Source organism: Rhinolophus sinicus, linkage group LG03 (genome assembly GCF_036562045.2).
Source record: "Rhinolophus sinicus isolate RSC01 linkage group LG03, ASM3656204v1, whole genome shotgun sequence".
In the NCBI taxonomy this organism is placed as follows: Eukaryota; Metazoa; Chordata; class Mammalia; order Chiroptera; family Rhinolophidae; genus Rhinolophus; species Rhinolophus sinicus.
In genome coordinates this window covers 79,977,874-79,994,408 of record NC_133753.1, presented here as the reverse complement: position 1 = coordinate 79,994,408, position 16,535 = coordinate 79,977,874, and the positions used below count along the sequence as shown (strand labels likewise).

Here is a 16,535-nt window from a genome sequence, read left to right as displayed (position 1 = left end):
GATCCTAGTCAAAATTCCCCACATAAAATAAATGAAGAAGGGGGGAAAGACTAATGCCACCGTCTACAAATTTGATGAACATGGCAGCTTATGTGGTAGAGACACAAAAGGTTTTGCATACATCTGGAAAATCTTGATGTCCCATATCTTATGCTTCTGTAGTTAACAAGGGGTAAAGTTACCAGGACCAAATCACCATTTCTCCAGTGAAAATTTGAGGCCAAGTTTTTTTGCATTTTACATTTGCTTCCCTTGAATTTACTATTTTTCGGGAGAATGTACTCACCAGAAAGATCGAGTTCTTCATGGTTGTGGAACATCTGGGGCTGTACATCCATGCCCAGGGGTATCGATTCTCTTGTTCTTTGGAAGATGTTTCCCAGGCTTTGGGGCACTTCAATTCAATCAAGAGAGCACAGCCTCAATATCAGTGGTTGTTAAACATGATGTCACAAGCCATTTGTAACCAATAATAAAGTACCAATATTTTGGAATAATTTTTTTTGTCTAAGTATAAATTAGAATGGCTTCAAAGTTATCCTTAGAGTAATATCACTCCATTTAGTCACTTTAAGATCACTTCCACGAGTGGGAGAGGAGGCAGAATCTTTCCTCCCTGGAAATTGCTTGTGAATGCTTGGCAAAACACCAAGTTGTGTGTGTTGCTGAGAAAAGTTGCTTTATGCAGGCCCTGGTGTAATTTCAGTACATAGGTGCAAATAATCTTTGCATGATGTCTGCTTTGGTGAGGGCCAGTTAATCAAGGAGCAGACTGGTCTCAAGGCATTGGCACAATGACTTTGCACAGAAGCCTTAATATTGTGGGCCTGATTTGCACTCATCATTTTGTTATTTTACTCTGGAAATACAAATAAATACATGACAAGTCTAATATTAAAAAGCCATTGTTACATGGAAGGTATGTAGTTGCTTTTCAAGGAGAAAGTGGCAAACTGTCATCCTTGAGTGTCCTCTCTCTCGGCATTGCAGTGGGAGGTGACTGTGCTGTCAAAGGTGAATGTGGAAAAAAGCAAAGGACTGCTACCATTTGAACATACCCTACTCAATAACAGGGCCCACTTATGGCCACAGCAGGGTCTGTGAGAAATACTATTTCCTTGGTAAATTCAGATTATTTAAGACCAGGAATTGGGTAATAAAAATGTATCTTAAACAATCTTTGATCAAGAAGTTTTACCTTTGTTTGGGTTGAAAATTACATTTGAAAAAACTGACTCTGGCCTGGATTTAAATTTCCTTTAATTGCTTTAGAAAAACATTTAGAGAAAGGATTCCAGTTTATTGGTAAATTGAAGTGAGTTTAGCTGTGTCAATTTTCCTGATGGTTTTGATTGAACAAATGACTTAGTCTGTAATTGACTAACCCTCTAAATCAATCAAAGCCAAGCTGTAGTAAATAAACTAAATTTAAATCCTTAAAACAACTGTGGATGTGGAACAATCCAAGTTTATGAAACAAAGTACATGTTATTTTACTAAGGTTAACATGAAATGGAAATTGAGAACTCAAAATATAGAAAGCAAAAAATAACTATTACAGATCCTAATATGTTACACTGATTTTGCAAATAGAAGTCTATCTACCTCTAAGAAAATGGTGTCAGCATTTAGAATACCATAAACTAGAGATGGGAAGACTTCTACTGTAATGGGCCAAATAGAAATATTTTAGGCTTTGCAGGCCATATGGTTTCCATCCGAACTACTTAATTCTGCAGTAATAGTGCAAAAGCAGCCATAGACAATATGTAAACAAAGAGGTGTGGCTATGTTCCAATAAAACTTTATTCATGGACACGGAAATTTGAATTTTATCTAATTTCATGTTAGGAAATATTCTTTGATTTTTTCCAGCCATTCTTAGCTCAGAAGCCAAACAAAAAGAGGCAACTGTAGCTCGCTGACCCCTTCCATAGACTAATGAAGCATGAGCTATAGGAGTAAGCTGTGAACTTCAAGACATATCAAGAATGTCAGTGACTCATTCACTCTTCATTAAAGAGATACTATTGAACACAACATCACCTATGTACTATACTTGACAAAAAAGTTTACCCTGAGTTGAATAATGAGAAAACAGCATCCAGACTGTGACACATCCAGACTATGAGCATGCTACAAAACTGGCCTGCACTCTTTCAGAAATGTCAGTTATGAAAAACTAAAGAAAAAAAGAATAAACGTGCAGGGAAATTGTTGAAGACTGAAAAGACACAAAACCTAAAAGCAATGTGTCACGCAGGGTGTCATGTGGGGTCTCAGCTCCTGCTCCCCACACAAGAACGCAGGATATGGTGAGGCCAAAAAGGAACACCCATGGAGCCATAGATAGAGGAGTCATACCATTATATTCTTGCTGGCAGCTGGGTTGGAGACACAGGAGGCAGGAGCCAAACTATCCACAACCTGCCATCCACTTCTCTCTGAGAACCAATCTCACTTGCTAGCTGCAATCTGCCCTGCTAACTGCAATCTGTGCTTGCTAGCTCAGCCACCATCTTCTTGCTAGCCCCGATTTGCTGCTAGTGTAGCCACAGCAGTTATATTAGTGGCCAATAGCTCACTGGTTACAGCTGACGGCCAACTAGCCACAGCTGATGGCCATCTACTACCTGAGCCAGCACCTTTCCACGTGAGACCGAGAGCCTGAAAACTGCACTCCTGGCTCTGTCCCCACACAATGTGTGGTCTTTGTTTGGTTCATGGATTAAAACAAAAACAACTGTAAAAAAACATTATTAAGGTATTTGGAGAATACTTTAATTAGGGTATTTGGAGAAAGTTGAATGTGGAGTATCAGATATTATTATACTGATGTTACATTTCTTGGGCGTGAGGATGGAACTATAGACTTATAGAATAACGCCCTTTTTCCTAAGTGACATATGCTGAAGCATTTACAGATGAAGTGTTATGATTTGCAATTTAATTTAAAATGGTTCATTCACACACAAAAGTGTGTGTGTGTGTGTGTGTGTGTGTGTGTGTGCAGAGACAGATGAAGCAAATGTGGTAAAATAGTAACAACAAATGAATCTGACTGATGAGTATGCAAATATTTTACTACTCATTCAACTTTTATATAGGTCTGAAATTATTCAAAATAAAAATTGAAAACTGTATAGAAAAAAGGACACAGTTGTAACTTTAGTTGGTTCAAGTCAGAAAATTTTGAAATATAAAATTGTAGTGCTTGAAAAATAATGTGTTCATTAATATTCTAAAATACCAATTTCATTTGGAAATGAACATAATTTAACTTGTAAGTAATAGCTAAATCACTTCAGTCTGTTTTATTATTTTCATCTAATTTATTTCCAGGAATTACAGCATGGGTGAAACCTAAGGTGGACGAACCAAACACAACAACATTTCAAACTCAGCTTCTCAAAAGCCTCAAATTTAGATTGTTCTGTTGTTGTGTAAGATGCATATTTCATTAATGACCAGAGATCCGAAATATATTTTTTTCTGTAATTAAAACTTTCAAATACAAAAAACACTTCACTTCTTCTAGTAGTCAGATCCAGATAGTTCTGCATACTATTTTTGCTCACTAGGCTTTTTTAAATGTAGAGAAACTAGATAGGAAACAAAATCAATGGGTCATCATTTAATTTGGAGAAATCAATCTATTCAAGGACGTCAAAGGCACTTTCACAAGAAAAACTGTAAACCTTTGTAGGCAGAGACCATGTTTTAGTTATCTTTGTATCTCTAAGGCCAAACAGTGCCTCACACAAGTAGCCACTCAATGAATGAATGTTGAATGACTGAATGAAAAATGAATAAATAAATGGAGGGGGACCCTCCTTGGTAAGGTTTGGATGTGATGTAAGGAAAAGATTCATGATGACTCTGGCACTGGACTGGGCCACTGAAGGAAGTAATGGATTCTTAGTTATTTATTTATGTATTCATTTATTTATTTATTGAAATTTACAATAATAGAATAAACATATATCTTGAATATATTTTTAGAGAAAACTTACCACTTAAATGTTCAGATACTTTTCTACATATATGATGATGAAGACAGCTCCCCAAATTTCAAGGATTCTGTCTGTTAACATTCACTCAGGTTGAAATAGATCTGAGAACATATGAAGGGCTGTTGAAGGAATTAAAGAACAAAAATCATAGCAGCTGGGAGAGGATGAATAACTGGCCTCAATTATCTTCAGGGATACCAAAGAAAGAAGGGGTAGAAATCCTCTGAGCAGCTCATCAGGAAAGAATTAGGGCCAGTGAGCAAAATTAAAGATGGGGGAGAGGGGTCCTATGCAGAATTTAGCAACCTAAGAAATAACATTCTAACAAAGAGACATGCCCAACAGTGGGCCAGCTTGCCTTAACAGATGATAAACCACTGTCACTGGAAGTGTGCAGACTGAGCTGGTGTGACCATTTTCAAGGGTGACTGGGGAGGTAGCGCCTACGTAGACCAAGAGATTTGAGGCTATTCCGTCCCTTCCAACCTGGATAAACTTTGTTCAAGAAACCTGAAAGTCATTCTACAAATTCAGTGTTAATACTAAGTAGATTGTTAACAAGCAAATATTTTCAATACCTGAAGGTCTTCAATGAGCATACCACAGGTAAACAGAACAGTATCACGATCTGGTTGTTCTTTGAATGTTTTACCAAGAGATGTAAACTTGGCATTAGTTACTACTCAAGAAAAATGTAGGTTGTCTCAGTATATAAAAAGATAACGTACCTTAACAGAGATCCAGAATGCTCATAGGTATTTCAAGGATACTAGGATTTGTTCTTTCTCTACATCCTGGGCCACTGTCCCTGTTATCTTCTGTTATCCTCTCAAGCCTAGCTTATTTTCTACAGCTGCCTCCTAACAAGACCTTATCTCTAATCTCTTCCCCCTGTAATCATCTTGAACACTGCAACTAGATGTCTGCCTAAAACCCCTTGCTATTCAAAAGTCTAAAATGATTCATCAATTTAGAAATATGGATGGAAAAGATTAGAAGGGGCATGAAAATACAAATAGCCACTAGAATGGTAGAATTATAGACTAGTATTTTTAAAATGTTCTTGGTGCACTATTAATAAAGATCTAATGATAAATAAAATCAGGTGTAAAACAAAGCCTGTACAACATTTCCTTACTACCTAGCATGTCACACACAAAAGCTCCAACTTAACCATTTAGAAGGCCCTTCATTAAGTCTCCCAACTTACCTTTTCTCCTATGCTCCTGCAATAAGCTTCACTAATTGTCTAATGTCTCACTTTCTGCTCTCATCTAGCCTGTTTCTTCCTCCTTGTCCCTCGTTGCTGCTTCTGTCTTTCTGCCTCTTTCATCACTTTGCTCTCTCCCTTACCTGCAGGACAACTAGTGCATCTCATGTGTGTGCTCACTTCCTTGTAATGTAGGTAAGCCTCCTGAGGGAGTACATTCATCATTGCATCCCCTGCAACTAAGAATGCCTTACAGATTAAAAGTGTTAATAAACTGTCAGTTGGATGAATGATTGTCATTTCTGTGACTATATGACTCCATAACATTATTTCTTTTTGAAATTTGATATCAATTGATTATACATGGTGTGGTTTTCTAATTGCATTGTATCTTTTTCTAGTTGTTTACATGTTTTAGAGTGGGTCTCTCAAAAGGAAGAGATAAATGTCATCAATATTACCTAATTCAATACTTCAACAAATTTTTATTGAATACCTACCGTGTCAGGCACTTTAGTAGGTGTTAGAACATAAATTAATAAATGCATTTAATGAGAGCAGTAAAGACCAAATGGAATATTTCTTAGCTAATTTCTTTTACACAAAATAAATACACGTGAAATTTATAGTCTAAAGGAAAATAAAAGTCAAATTTTCTATACTTTTCTACCATCTTTCTATCAAACACATTCAAAAGAATTATATAAAAGCAATATAAGATGTACTAAGTATCCTGAAAGCCAACATTAAACCATTAATGATATGTAGAAATGTAAAAAATAAAAGGATATATTTTTACTGGTTTAGGGGAACTGGCATTTAATCATTTGTGTTCCAAGATCTTTATAGTGATCAGAAAGATTTTGAAAATTGTGAAGGCTTCAAGTGTAGACCCTACTTTAAGTAATTTTAAGCCTCTGATGCAATATAAATATTGTGGAAGCTGCTATATTTTATATATTTTCCAGAACCAGATGCAATAATTTGGTAAAGAACACAGGTAGAAGAGATCACTAATTTTCCTTTTCCCCTAATAAGCTATGTTTATTATGCCAATTTTAATTACCATGCGATCTAATGGATTTAAGGCTTATATTTTCCACATCACTAGACATCACAAACATGAAAGCATTTCATACTGTCATTATACATCAGTGTTTGTACTTGGTTATACATATATACAGAAATTATTCACACATCTTAACCTTGCTATTTCCTCCTTTCAAACCAACCTAATTTTACCGTGAAAGCAGCTTTTTAATAAATGGTATAAGAAATACAGCAAGGCACACTTTTTTAAAAAAACTTTTTCTCATTACCACCTCAAGAAGCATAAAAAACAAAAATGTTGTACATAATTTAATAGTACAATGTCACCAGTTTATAATATACAACACCATACAGTTGTTTCTTGAAGTGCTGCATAGATTATTATTTTTTAAATAAAAGAAATAAAATGGCGCTTTTAAAAGTTGCTTAATTTTGAAAGAAGGACCAGTGTTTCTTCTCTATGCTGCAATCAAATCAAATGTTGGCCTTTTAGGTAAAATTCTATTTCAATAAACATAGGCATCCTACCATTACAAAAAAAAAAAAAAATTCAGATTGAACATGAAATTGGTCAAATACTGGCAGGGGTTCATTCCACACAGGTGAATTTAATGGACCATCAATTTGGTGAGCTGCAGAACTTTAAAGAGCAGATGGGGAGGGGAGGAGGCAAACAGAACAGTCTTGCTGGAGAGGCGGGGCTGGTAGAGGTAGCTTGGGACAGGAACCCATGGGAGAACAAGCAGCTTCAGAGACAGTCACCTCAAGAGAACCAGTGCACACATCCAGATCACAAGGCTTATATGGACAAACTGCAATCGGAAGCAAGGGTCGTCTTGGGAGAGTTCAGTGTAACAAACGGCAGTGACGTGATGGAGCAGAGACCAGCCCAGGGTGGGAGTATGAGGCCACCCCAGAGTTGCAGCCAGGCGTACCTACAAGAAACAAAAAAGGTACAAGAAAAGGTTTCAGAAATGTCTGTTTCATTGGCAAAACCCAGACCTTTGAGGAACCATTGAAGGCTACCATTTTGGGACTACCAGCTAATATTCTGAAATAAAACAATACATAAAATATAAAGTGATTTTAATAGCCCAAGTTTCACATTATGGACAAAAAATTTCAGAATCAATCAATGTGAAAAATACATTGATTAAAAAAGAAGACAAGGTTTTAAAGAAAACAAGAAAAATAATCATTTGACTTTTCCCCTGGATCTCGTCTATTCTTTTGCTTGTGGACTCAGTTTCAAACACTCAAGATAGCCTCAAATCACTATGAAAATGTGAGGCTGCCAAGTGATGCAGCAAAGTATCAATAAGTGATTCCCAGCTAGAGAACCTAGGCTCTCAGGTTTAATCCTTCCTGCAACAACTGTATGTGTGACCATGGAATTGAACAATTCCACTATTATATAGTGGTGACATACGCGGTCTGACAATGAAGTTCGTGAACTCATTCTAGAAACAGTGCTACATACCTCATTGCTGAATATCACTATGGTCACCTTCGAAATACTCCCCTTGGGAAGCTATGCACTGACACCAGTGCCTAGTCCACCCTTCAAAGCAATTTTGGAACTCTTTTTCTGGAATGGCCATCAGAGCTGTCATCGTATTAACCCTTAATGTCCTGAATGTCATTAAAATGTCTTCCTTTCAATATTTCCTTTATCTTTGGGTAAGGAAAGAAGTCATTGGGGGCCAGATCAGGTGAGTAGGGAGGGTGTTCAAACAGTTATTTGTTTACTGGATGAAAACTCCCTCACAGACAGTGCTGTGTGAGCTGGTGCATTGTCGTGATGCAAGAGCCATGACCTGTTGGCAAAAAGTTCAGGTCATCTAACTTTTTCATGCAGCCTTTTCAGCACTTCCAAATAGTAAACTTGGCTACCTGTTTGTCCAGTTGGTACAAATTCATAATGAATAACCCCTCTGATATCAAAAAAGGTTAGAAACGTCGTCTCAGCGAGTTCGCGAAATTAATTGTCAGAACTCGTATTCATAACATTGTGAGACTTTCAACTGTTGCAGCCCCCTGCCTATAAAAGGGTATAACTGGGGTTCCCATGTCAAATATAAATGCATTTCATTTAAGGTACGGACAGCGTTGTGCAAATGAGAATGAGTCAATTATTTCTGTACCTCAGATGGCTCAGACACAAATTTGTTCCAAACTCAATTGGTTCTGCCTATCTCTAAGAGGCTAAAAGCAACCTGCTGAATGTGAGCAACAACTCAATTCCAGGTTAAGGCAACGCAATTACTTTAGGTGCTCTGACCAGCTCTCAAATAAAGCGGCCTTTTGTGTGCCAGGGCTTAAGCCGAGTTCGGAAGTCTGATGTCAGGTTGCTTTATTCTCCCGTTAGAACTACACATTCTCATTCTGTCGGTCTTGCTCTCTTTCTCGCTATACTTGCAACCTGTTTAAGAGCCAGAAAGTCTTTAGCTAATATGGTTTGGCTGGAGCCACAGGAAGCTGGGAAGAGAGACAGGAACAGATGGGATGAAGTTTGGAATAGTAAAATAATGCAGCAACTCAAGAAAGAGCATTGTTCAAATGCTCAGAACATGACTCATTTGTAATCTGGCCACTGAGCAGGGAATCCTTAGGTGAGGCAAATCTGGTCTGACTAAATGCTGGTATTTAAATTCTCGCTGGATAATCAACTCTTTCAACTTGGTCCACTTGGAAAGGGGCAGGCCACATTGCCTGAAACATAGATCTGGGGTGGGGTGGGGGAGTGGTGTGTGTGAGTGTGTGATGCCCAACAAAATCTTCATTATTTAGCTTGGTATCGCTATTCAGAAGTGCTCGGTAATTTAAAAAAAACAAAAAAAAAAAACCAAACACTTCACATCCACCAGAACCTTGATTTATTGAAGTGATTTTAAAGGTAACTTTGATAATATTACACTTGTATTATTTAGTAAAAATGAATACAGTATCCCCAGGAGTAGTTTCTTAAGCCTACTTGGCCAGCTTTGGGTCATATTAAACACTTAGTGGCAATCTAATTAATAGAATGAAAATGTGTGGTGTGTACATGAGAAATGTTTGCTCTTACAGCTTTCTCAGTTTCTAAAAACTGAGCAGCAGCACTTTTTATTGTGTATGTGTATGCTTGAACGTGTATAAATACAAGTAAATGCCTAAAACCTAAACTCTACGGGCCACCAACTATCACATTTGCAGATCAGTAAAGTAGGAAAAGCAATGGAGCTAAAAAGTTCCAAAGGAAATAATAGGCATCCTAAGTAAATACAGCCCCCCCACCCCCACCCCCCACACACTGTAAAACAAAGCTGAAAACCAGAGCAAACCAAAAGGGAACAAATAAAAAGTACACACTGGCTGCATGTGGTGAGTTAAATTTTTATACCACAGGATTTCTCCTGCATGAAATTTAGGGTTAAATCATTCACCAAAGAGCAGAGGCTTACGATGAGGATTATGAAGAACTAACTGTCAGAATACAGCAAAAAGATTAGTGCAAAGTACATCTCGTAGGCAGGTCCTCGGAGGCACTCCAGACATACATTATGTGCTTCCTCCAAATTAGGCAGAAGTGTCTGGATCTATGCAGTTGCCTTACCTTTGATGTGATTTGCTGTAACTGACCTCTCTATTTTTGTAGAAACATGACACATAAATGAAAAGAGCGAGAAGCACAGCAAGCAGTGTGCCTGGAAATCAGTGCAAACACACACACTGTGTTAGGTAATGTTTAAACTTCTCAAACAGTTTCAGTTGGGTTTTTAATTAGAACACAGTAAATGAAAAACCTTTAAAAATTTTTTTGACAAAAATAATTGTTATTGTTGCAGGCTGTATTGTTATTCTAAGTTATAGCTCTTCTGGATAACATAATAATTTCATTACCTGAGAATTTATTTCTGAAAAAAAAAACCCCAGCAAGTTGAATTTGATGAATTTTATTATCCTGATAAAAAGAGCACTCCAACTGATGATCTTCAAATGGGTTAAAAAAATAGAGCTTTTTCTTTAGCTCTTTTGAATCTTGTAGGAACCACAATGACAGCAATTAAGTTTTATAGACCTGAAACCTCATATTTACCAAACAATTTTACTACGTATTCCTGACATTTAACACTGAAGTCATGTCAGCATTCTGAGATTAAATAACTTGTCCTGGTTGGTAGCATTTTAACAATATGTAAATCTTTATACCCAGGTATACATCCTAAGGACTGGTGAAAAATTTACACATCCAGGTGTTTTGCATACATGCTACTGAAAAAACGGAAGACCAGTAACTATGGCTATTTAAATGGTCCTAGGCTGATAATGAGTCACTTGGGGGCGATGTGAGTTCTGCAGAAGTAAAATCTGGCTGCTTCTCCCCTTGCCTGGGATAAGGCCAAGCATTGCATTGTGGGGGCTCAACAAAATAGTGCTGACTGGCTGGCAGACGGCTGAGAGTTTTACACGGTCCCTGCCTGTAAAACGCAAGGGTTACACAGATCCATCAGCACATTCACCTCCCCGAGTCTAAAGATGGAGCTGCTTATCATTTACATTCCATTTCAATTCTATGTCTACGTCAGGGAGAGAAGAAATCCTCAGTATTCAAAAGGGAGGAGTGAGTCCTGGAGGTTTCTCCAGTGCCAGGGCTTCTCAAGCTCCGGATCAGCATGACTAGTGACTTGAGGGTCACAGTCACATGATGTCATGCTCAGAGTGGTGTTGCTTTCAAGCCTTTATCCCCTTTCAGAGAACAAAAATCAGTCAGGCTCTACCAGCCCTTCTGCGGGGTTGGCAGAGCCTGCACTACAACTGGCGCTCATAGAACTTGCTTGGAAGCAGCTTGTGGAATCACAGTTACTCTCCCTTAATGGTCAGTTTTATTGCATACTGATGGAGAATGTGATAATAGGACGGACATGTTTCACAGAAAATACATTTCTCTCCTTCCTACTTTTGTTCTCACTTGCAGCCAATTGTAAATAGAGTCTGAAACAGAAAACTTAGTTGAGCTATATTAGTAAGTAGGAGGCCTTTCTTCAATTTTGCATACCGAGCTTATTTTTAGGATATATATATATATATATCGTATAGATCCCCCCCCCCCCTTCATTTCTAGCAGCTCTACACAGGATCACACATTTTAATGAGCCTAGGGCACAGGTGTTGCAGGGAAAAAAAATAATGATGTTTGCCATTCATCTTTCAAATTAAATAATGTGTTTTTAAATAGTAACTTTTTTCATAATACATTATGGGAACAACATTTATCTGTCACATTTTAAAAGATGTATTTGTAATAAATGTAAATTACTTTTAGAAAATCAGTAATTAGGCTCATCAAAAAAATAAACAATCTGCCACAAAAAAGATAATCTTTAGCATAGTTAAGTATAATAACTGTTATTTGAATAAGTTAACAAATTAGGGTAGATTGCTTCTGTAATTCATTTCCTATAGCACAAGTTTAGGTTATGGCATGAAGCTTCTGGAGTGGGGGGCTAGCGATGGCATTTAGAACCTCAGACTTTCCTGAAACACAACTCTCACAGTCAAAAGCTCAGAGTTTCCTTCAACTTGATTGAGAAAGTGTATTTATCACTGGGGCTTAGAAATGGGAAATAACAGAATTTTTGTGTCCCTTTTAGACCCACATCCTCATCTCGGAATTATCCGTCAATCGCTGTCTTATTAAATAGGAAGCGTGGAATGACTTCCTTAAAAAATTTGATGGAAATCATCCTGTCACCTTCAGGCAAAATTCAAAAATTCTGTTTTTATCAAAACGCCATTAACTTGTCGGTATTCTTTCTGCATTTGCTTTCAGGGCCTGTTCTCAGTCTGTGCGTGGATAAAGACGAGCATCCTCATTACCATCAACTTTCCCCTCCTGTTTGAATCCTCAGACTTGGCCCCGATTAGGAGTTGTGACAGCACAGCCTTCCACGGGGGAAGCAAGTGTGATGATAGTTACTTTAGACAGAAGCATAAAAGGAAGGCCCAGATCAGGAGATGCAGCCTTTCACCTAATCATTGTTCATCTTCAGGCACTGAAGGGAGCGGGAAGCTCTGGGTGCAGGAAACTGAAGTAGGGACTTTCGTCACTGCGCATGCGTTTGGATCAGAGGCTATACTTGCAGTTTGGAGAACCGTTTTCCCTCCCTCAGTGAAAGAATGTGAGGCCCTAAATTAGTCAGCTACTTCCTCAAATTTTGTATTCTTTTGCCAGAATGATGTAATAAGATAATATCACTAAAAATGTCATTTGTGACTGTTTCCCCCCCTTTTGCTTCACAGTTACTTGCACTGTTGGGAGTATTTCTTCCACCTAAATGTCTTAGTCAGATAAATATTTGCCATGACCAGTCATTTTGACTAGTCTTTTCTCCTATCATGGTTTTGTTCACTCAAAGTCATATTTTAAGTATATATATATATATATATATATATATATATATATATGTACTGGGGGTGCCCCAAAAATGTATACATGTGGACGCTTTAGTCAACTTTGCTCAAGCAGTAGTTCGCCATAATCAGAAGTGTCTAGAGATGCTGATGGTAACCACTTTGAGCACCTCTTGTAATTGCAGAAGTCAAACGTGACTTGTATTCATCTTTTGTTATCAGTATATATTGAGTACTACAATTTTAATAGTTTTCTCCTTTCTTAAAATGTGTATACATTTTCTGGCACCCTCTGTGTGTGTGTATATACATATATATATACATATATATGTATATGTATATGTATACGTATATATGTATGTATATATATGGTAAAATGTATTAAGTGTATACTAAAAACATGAGAACTATACATACCTTTCAATGAGATGATTTTCATGCTTGGAGGGGTTACATTCTACCTATGCATATTTATATGTTGCGCTTCATCAAGGTTTAGAAGATTTTCTTCACAGGTTAAAGTTTTGGGGTTAGGATGCAATGCAGCCTTGTCCTTTGGCTGCTGTACCTTTGAGGTAAGCCCTGGAACCCTAGAGTTGGCTGAAGCAGCACTGTGTTCTTCCGGCATTCCACATTCCCCTGGCTTTTCTGAACTTTCATTTTCACTGCCCAGCCGTGAAGGAGCAGTCGACGCTGCGCTTTCTCCACAGACATTGGAAGCTTGGGGCAAACCATCCCCTTCCTCTGCAATGTCAGATCCTTTCCGAGGGGGAGGACTGGAAAGGGCCACCGTGTCGGCATCATCAGCTAAGAGAGAAATGTCGCTGGACCTGGAGGAGCCTGCTCCTGCTGGTAATGGCACTGTGGCCTCCCCAGGACCTGCAGGTTCATTTGCAGGAGGCTCACTGGAGAAACTGGGTGCATCTCCATCAGGGTCGTCCTCAATACAGGCCTCGAAGAAGCACTCAATGTCTTCCTTGTCGTCTAGGCCAGAGTGGGTCCCATCCAGGGGCAAAGGAGTGCTGCTCTTCTCTTCTATGTAACTGGTGACCTCCCCACAGTCACTGTCGTGAGATGAGAGAGATAAGTAGGAATAAAAGTCCCCTTTTCTCAGCTGGATGGGTCGGTGAGAATGTTCCAACACTTTCTCTTTGATTTGAGTTAACGATGTAGGAGCAGTGGCCTCATTTTCAGGTTGAGATTTACTTTTGAGGGCAGTTGAAGCCATGTCGATGATTTCTTTCACAAAGTCATGTACTGAACAATCTTCAGCATCTTTTGGATGGAAAACATCTGGCTCACAGTCACAACAGGAAATGTCGCTGATAGAGGTATTTTCCTCTGTGTCAATTTTTTCAAGTGCAAGGCAGCAACCAGAAGATTTTCCAGCCATACTTGGCGCATCATTAGATGAAGAGCTCAGTACATCAGAGTCCTGTCTATTGATGACCCTGGTTTCTGAAGGCAGTTCTGGGCAGGACTTCTCAGCGGGAGTAGAAGCAGCCTTTTGATTTTCAAAATGGTGGTGGGTTTCACATTTCTTTGGAAGATGTCTAACTGGGTGGGGGACACTTTCCTTTCCAGCAATGCTTGAACCATCTGAGCTCTCCATAAATGCTTTACACTTACAATGCTCACTCTCTGAAACGCTTTTCCCGGTTGAACCACGATTTTCCAATTCCTTTGAAATCCCATTAAGTTTGTCCTCCTGTCTTTCTGGAGTACTTTCAATATTGCCATTTTCCATGTCAGCCACATACGGATCTTTATTCACTTTGAAAATATTTGTCTTATTTTCACCCTTTGTCCCTAACTCACAGGTGAGGGATAAATCCTTACCATTTCCATTATTTTCAGAGAAACGTTTTATGGAGGCATTTAGAAGGGCCTCACTGTTCCGGGTATCAGAGGAACCAGTCATCTCACTACTACTTAAATCCTTACTGCCTCTTATTTCATCACTGAGATTACACCTTCTCTTATCTCTTGTCAAGGAAAACTTTGGTCTAATCCAGGTCTGTAATTCATTCTTTATATAGTCCAGCCCTGACATCAAGTTACAGTCTTCATAAATTTCATCGTCTGTTGCAATACTGGAGTCGTCATCCTCATCTTTGATGCACAGCTCTTCTTCTGTCAAGGTGAGGGTAGAGCTGGAGAGGAGGTCACTGTCATCTTCATCATCAGTGCAAGCAGAGGTGCAAGAGACATTGACAATCATGCTGACATTGACATCGCTTTCATCAGCCACTGAACGAGTCAGGCGCTTCCTGAATGATGCATTTGATTCCGGGATCTTGTTCTTGTGTAACACGATATCCTCTGAGCAAAGAGAGAGCTCGTCACTGCTGCTGAGTTCTGTAAGAGATGCTGGCGAGTCTTCATTGATAGAAGATGCTATGTCCAATGACAGCTGGCCAGTAAAGGACATCTTTTGGGAACTGCTTTGGAGAGTGATATCGGAAATACTTCGCTTTATCTTTTGCTCTGAGGGGCTCTGGATATTCTCCAAACGATTCAAGAGATCTAATGTCCTTTTACTCAGTTCACCAACTGAGCCACTGCTCACGCTGATGTCCCCAGAGCTATGACAGCTAAAAAGATCTTCATTGCTTTTATAGGATGTCAACCAACTTTCTAAAGAAGTGCTTCGCTGGAGGCTGTCACTGCCGTTTTTAAAGATGCCCAATCCAAATAAATCTCCCCCCGGAGAAAGGGACTCAATAGATGAACTATGAGATAAAAGGGAGAGTTGTTTGGCATTCTGCATGCCAGTGAATGTCTTCTCTGCATCACCACTTTTATACGAATTGCGATCCATCTCATGGGATGCACTTGCCAAAATCCTTTCATGGGGCGGTGCATCTGGTTGTAACTCTGTAGCCTGATGTTTAGATTTGCAGGATTTTTTATCAAAATAAAAGCCATGAAGCAGGGGATCCTCCACATGTGCTCTTTCACTTTGTGACTGTTTCATTATCATTGGTAATTTGAGTTTTGAGCCTTGGAGGTACGAGTAATCATAAAATGTAAACACATCATGCTTTCCTTGTAATTCTTCTCCCAAACAATCAGGGGTATGTTTGGTAACACTGTTTAAATCTCCAACTTTTCCATTTACACAACCCACTGGTGAAATAGATGACTGAGAGCTATTTGGAAGCTTAATGCGTTCCTCTTCTTCTTTAATTTTTTGCTTTAACATGTTAACTGCATCTCCCATTTGTGGGTCCAGATGTTCAGTTTCAGGGTTACTTGGGGAACCATCTACCACATTGAGCAAGCACATTTCAGAGTTAGTAGTGGTTTCAGTGTCTCCCTCACTGACGATTCCACTCTCACTGCCTGAATTCTGGCTCATGTCTCCTCCGTGGCATGGGCAGGGCTTCACCAAATTGGAACTGCCCAGAAGATCTGGCAAAGATTTGGTAGATGAAAATGAAGAGTCTTTACTGAGACTCTTAGTTAAAGCAGTAGGCTGTGGCATGCTGGTGAACTTTGGATTGTTTTTCAGGAAGGGCATGTGGTTGTCCTCATAGAGTTTCACATTGTGGAGGCTGTATACTTGGTAAATGTGTGGACTGGAGGGGGCGGTGATACTTGTGGCATACTGGGATCCCCCGGTGTCACCTGCCTCTTCCTCATAACCAGGGTCCTCACTACCTGTCTCTTCAAGTTTTAAGGAAGGCATGACAGGTCGGGGATCTTGGTCAAGGTCATTTGAGTCTTCATTCAAACTAATTAACTTGTTACTTATATCAGTTTCATCCCATTCCAGGGCATCCTCGCTGGTCCCATTTAGGTCCATCAAGCCGGGATCAATCACATTCAACATCTCCTGTGTAGGAGGATGGGGAAAAAGAAAATTA

The 16,535-nt window shown here is 39.0% G+C and overlaps 1 protein-coding gene across 8 annotated transcripts in view; it reads right to left on the bottom strand.

Moving 5' to 3' along the window:
• Positions 1-1,788: 1,788 nt before the first annotated feature.
• The window catches only part of AKAP6 (A-kinase anchoring protein 6), a 461,784-nt gene continuing 447,037 nt past the window's right edge, over positions 1,789-16,535 (bottom strand). For all 8 annotated transcript variants that reach the window (XM_019754535.2, XM_019754539.2, XM_074328129.1 and 5 more), the window contains 2 exons: positions 13,084-16,504; positions 1,789-7,208 (listed from right to left, as the gene is read on the bottom strand). In XM_019754535.2, coding sequence (XP_019610094.2) covers positions 13,124-16,504 — 3,381 coding nt within the window. In that variant the 3' untranslated portion in view covers positions 1,789-7,208; positions 13,084-13,123. The remainder of the gene's footprint in view (positions 7,209-13,083; positions 16,505-16,535) is intronic.